The following is a 4,825-nucleotide window of genomic DNA, read 5'->3' on the forward strand; positions in this document are numbered from 1 at the left end:
ATATATATATATATATATATATATATATATATATTAGTAATGCAAAAGTACTGCTATGTACAAATGCACATTCTTATCATTCACACAAAGGAGGGAACTATTCCCTCTCCACATTGATGTGGAATACCAAATACCTAAGATGTTACTAACTCATGCTGTATGTAAGAAAGGTGCCACCTCTATTATCTTTTTGGGTGTCCTTTCCTGCCTGATTGATACAGTTAGCACTGATTCTTTGAAATTACTGCCGTAGCATGATTTCAAACAGATAATACAATCTAGAATGGTGAGACAATAACATTGGTTCTATTATTGTTGTAGAGCCAAAACACTTCCAATGAAAAGTACATAATGAATAATATGTATCAGATAATGAAATGACTATATCAGAGCTAGTGCTCTTACGTAATGGAGGATGCTGTCTTCCATAGAGCAAATGCTGGATTCTCCTATGAGTATCAGTTAGTGGATGTGCCCGATTACCAAGGTAGAGGTGAAAGTGCCCCTTCCCCTTGGTTTTATCAAAATGAGGGAGAAGTTGAATATGTTGTCAGTGTCTATATGTACTTGCGTTTACTTGGGTACCCAGCAAATAAGATATCCATCTTGACAACTTACAATGGCCAGAAACTTTTGATCTGTGATGTTATCAATAGAAGATGTGTTCCATATGACTTCATTGGTCCACCCAGCAAGGTAAATTATAAAGTGTACCCCTTTTACGTTATAATTTGCAGGCATATCAACAGTTAAATTGTGGGTCAAGATGTGTAAATTTTACATTTTTCGGGATGAACGTGTGCTCTACCAAGAGCAGAGGCCTGGTTGGACTCTTCTAATTGATGGTTTCACTTTTTTAATATCCTGTGTGCATGTTAAACATGATTGACTACCCTAGTCATCCTTGTGTGAGGTTTTATTTTATTGTCATTGTTGCCTGGTTAGATGTTATTCTTCTAAAATATTTGTAGGACCGCACTATGTTATCATATTAATATGCTACTGTTTTCACTAATGTTTGTGTATAGGTTACAACTGTTGACAAGTTTCAAGGTCAGCAAAATGATTTTATATTGCCGTCTCTTGTGCGTACTCGCTTTGTTGGTCACCTTCGTGATGTTAGAAGATTGGTTGTTGCCATGTCTTGTGCCCGACTTGGTTTGTATGTGTTTTGTCGCCAATCTCTGTTGTTCAAAGGACCATTAGAAGTAGATCTCGAGCTACCATCCACTATTGTCCATATACGAGCTGTTGAATCTCCGGATCTAGAAGTTTTATCAGGCATGCCGAGAACGCAATACTTTTATGTTAGAGATCTCTCATGTCTACACCATGTACTTGACAATTGTCATGAATCAAACTCTTTCCCCTCTTCCATTGAGTAAAACATTGTCCTGTTCTTCAGATTTTTCCCTACTATAATCTCTCAACAGGTTATACTTTTATGTGACACACTTCCCTTCGCCCATCTCCACAGTAATAAATAAAATGGCCAACAAGAACAATAGAGTGCAATTGGTATGGAGTTTAAAGTTTTTCTTTGTTGTTTCCCTTTCCTCCTTATGTGTGCGTGCATCTTGTAGGATCCTAGATGATGGCTTTAATGACAGCACACATATTCTTGGAGGAAAAACATTCTAAGGTGTGCCAGCCACAGACTCAGTTATTGACAATTCAATCTTTAGGCTAACAATTTCAAACGTGTTATTTTTCCATCCAAAATCCAAATAGCAAAATCAACCAATAATTTAAGCTCAAATCAAACTAGAATGTACAAATCAATCCCAAAATCCTCTCCAACACATCATTCTTTTCCTACAATTTTTAGACAACCAAACAGATTCTCGAATGAATCAAAGAAATTTAATAGAACTCAAATTTCAGCAAAAGTTAACGGTTAGGGATTCGAGCTAGAAAATTTACCAATTGAAAACACCAACAATAAAATTATAAGAAATAAATAAAAACTAAAAATTTTCAACAAAAAAAAATCTCAACAAAACCAATACAATACAAACTCATTTATTTTCCTACGATTTCTCAACAACCAAACAGAATCTAAACGAGTCCAAAGAAATTTAATCGAGCTCAAATTCCACCACAAAGCTAACGAATTGAGCTAGAATTTCAAAGCAATTGAAATAAATATAACTGTTAAAATAAATAAAAACTCAAACAAAGCCTATTCATTTCAAACAATTTCTCCAAATACAGAATCCGAGTAAATCTATAGAAATGCAATGAAATGAAAAGCGGTAGAAGATTGTACCTAGTAGAATCGGATATAAGTGTAGTTTCCATAATTTCTCGGGAAACAAACAGAGAGAGATAGACCTGTAATCGGAAAATGGGGTGGCAAAGATGAGATAGCTGACCACCGCAACGGCTCGCTTGTCGTCAGAGATGAGATAGCTGACCACCGCAAATCAGCACGTCAAAGATGAGATGAGCTCAGATTGATTTTGAGAGAATTTTCTGAGATGAGCTCCAATTTTGAGAGAATTTTCTGATGGTGTGAGCAGTTTCTGTGTGGAGCATGAAAAAAATGAGTTTTCCCTTTTGTATTTTAATTTTGGACTTTATTTCAAGGGTTGGAAATTTTGAGATATCTTCTCTCAAAGGCTGCCATAGGATGTTGAAAAATGCTTAAATTTGGAGGTAAAATTAGCGCTGGCGTAAAAACTAGCCTGCCTAATTTTAATAGATTATTCCGAGGGTTGTACAGGTTTATTTCAAGGATTTTAAAGACCCTCGGAATAAAGCTAATCAAACTTAGCCATGCGCTCTAATTTTAGCGATGGTTTCGGCACTTTTTAGTCAACCCTTGAGAAAAGTGGGTTGAAACAAGTGAAGTTTGTTGTAGTGTTCCTCTGTTTCCATGGTGACAGGACACCCACATACGAACTTGAAATCCTCTTTCATGAAGTACTACTAGAGTGAAACCTTGCAGTACTCCATACCAGTAAAAATAAGCAGGGAAAAAAAAATCTTTAAAATACTATGTATTGCATAAAGTTTACAAATAATGTGATAATAATGTTGGCTTAGAAACAAATGGTAATAATGTTATTAGTCAATTTTTCAGTAGTAGAGCAACGTGATACTCCCCCCTCACAAATAATAATATTAAGCCAGATTAATTAAACTTATAGTAGGTTCTATTGTTCATGTGAGACATTAGATGAATATTACATCACTCTTATGAGAGCACCTAATAATTTTTTAATTGTATGACATTAAACTAATATTATTTTTGTTGAGCTGTTTTTTTATTAATATGGATTAGTACTTCTATTTTAGGAGTATTTAATAATTTTCTGATTGAGGCTACTATAACATAATACTACCTATTGCTCAGGGGTGGCGCTAGAGCTACTATAGGGGGTTCAAATGAACCCTCTAACTTGAAAAAAAGAAAACAAAATTATGTATATAATATTTTTTATTATTTCAATTTACCATTAAAAATATTATTGCACACCCTAACTTATTATACTCACTCTAATCACACATCAGCTTAGTCCAAAATCAAATAACAATACAAATCACAGATCTCTCTTTCATGAATCTCATCTCACTTTTCTCTTTTTGACTATCTTAGTATCTTTCAACTCTAAGATTAAAGAGTGAATATTTGTGAGTTGTAAGTGTCTCTCTATTTATTATAAATTTCCTTTATTATAAATTTATATTATATATGTGTGTGTGTGTCTAATATGTGTTTATTTTTATTTTATTTTTTTGTTATAATATTATTTGTGTGAATTGTGATATATGTGAATATGTTCATGTTTAGTATAAATATTATATAACTTTATATAATTTAATAGTTAGAAAATATAGAGGGTTTGTCACACGTATGTGTATTGTTATCATGTTATAATAATTTTTTGTTATAAAGTTAGTGATTGTTCAAGAATTTGATTGGTTAAATAGACAGTTTATTTTTTATGTATGGATGAGTGTAGCCATGTTGATCAATAATTAATACGGTGCAAGTGAATTAAGTTTTGTCATTTAGATTAAAACATTTTTGTAAAAACAATGAGAGATAGATAATGGAAATTGCGTAGAAATAAAAAAGATATATAACCTTAACAAAATAAAATGATCATACTTAGCTACTTTGACAATAGATAATGATAGCTGATAATAAACTATCTGTAGACGACTAAATTTCTTAGTTCGAAATAAATCAAACAAGTAAAATAGTTTCACAAATACGAATTTGTATTGATAAATGTGTGGTACAATTCTCTGTAATTACAAAGGAGTGATCCTCTGATTCGATCTCCTTGAAAGATTTATTGATTGGAATTGTGGTAATGTGATTTTGCTTTGAACATAAGATATTCTTCAATTTGACTGAAGAATGGATCGAAGATCTTTGAAACGGAATTACAATGAATCTCTGGCTATGAGCTTGTTAGAAATTCTTTGTTCTTCGTGTTCTTCGTGTTCTTCGTGTGTTCTTCGTGTTCTTCGTGTTTGAAGGTTTGTGGGGGAAGTTCTTCGGTGCTTTAGAGGCTTGATTCCGTAGAGCTTCGTTGATTTATGGTTTGTTGAGGTTTCTGGAGGCTTTTGAGCTTGATTCCAGTGAACTTTGAGATCTGGACGAGTAGTTTGGATGATTTTGCTTCGAATGTTGTTTGTATTCGAGGTTGAAGTTCTTGAATTGCTTGGAGGCTTTGAGGTTTGATCCTGGCAGAGCTTCTGGGTTTCTGAACTCAAGATATCTTCTTCCTTCTCTCTGTTCTGTGTCCTCCTAAATGTCTTAGGAAGGCTTCTATTTATAGGAGTTTAGGGGTAGGTGAGCGACACGTGG

At 33.6% G+C, this 4,825-nt stretch overlaps 1 protein-coding gene across 1 annotated transcript; it reads left to right on the top strand.

Annotated features, from left to right (window-relative positions):
• Positions 1–408: 408 nt before the first annotated feature.
• LOC142635903 (uncharacterized) lies at positions 409–1,385 on the top strand. The gene is made up of 2 exons (XM_075809956.1): positions 409–696; positions 1,029–1,385. The coding sequence occupies exons 1-2, from the start codon at positions 409–411 to the stop codon at positions 1,383–1,385; spliced, it is 645 nt and encodes a 214-aa protein (XP_075666071.1).
• The last annotated feature ends 3,440 nt before the right edge of the window (positions 1,386–4,825 follow it).

Source organism: Castanea sativa, chromosome 5 (assembly GCF_040712315.1).
Source record: "Castanea sativa cultivar Marrone di Chiusa Pesio chromosome 5, ASM4071231v1".
NCBI lineage: Eukaryota > Viridiplantae > Streptophyta > Magnoliopsida > Fagales > Fagaceae > Castanea > Castanea sativa.

Coding starts and splice junctions, on each gene's coding strand:
- LOC142635903 (XM_075809956.1), top strand. CDS start 409: ATGGAGGATGCTGTCTTCCATAGAGCAAATGCTGGATTCTCCTATGAG. Junction 697..1,028: donor TCATTGGTCCACCCAGCAAG/GTAAATTATAAA, acceptor GTTTGTGTATAG/GTTACAACTGTTGACAAGTT.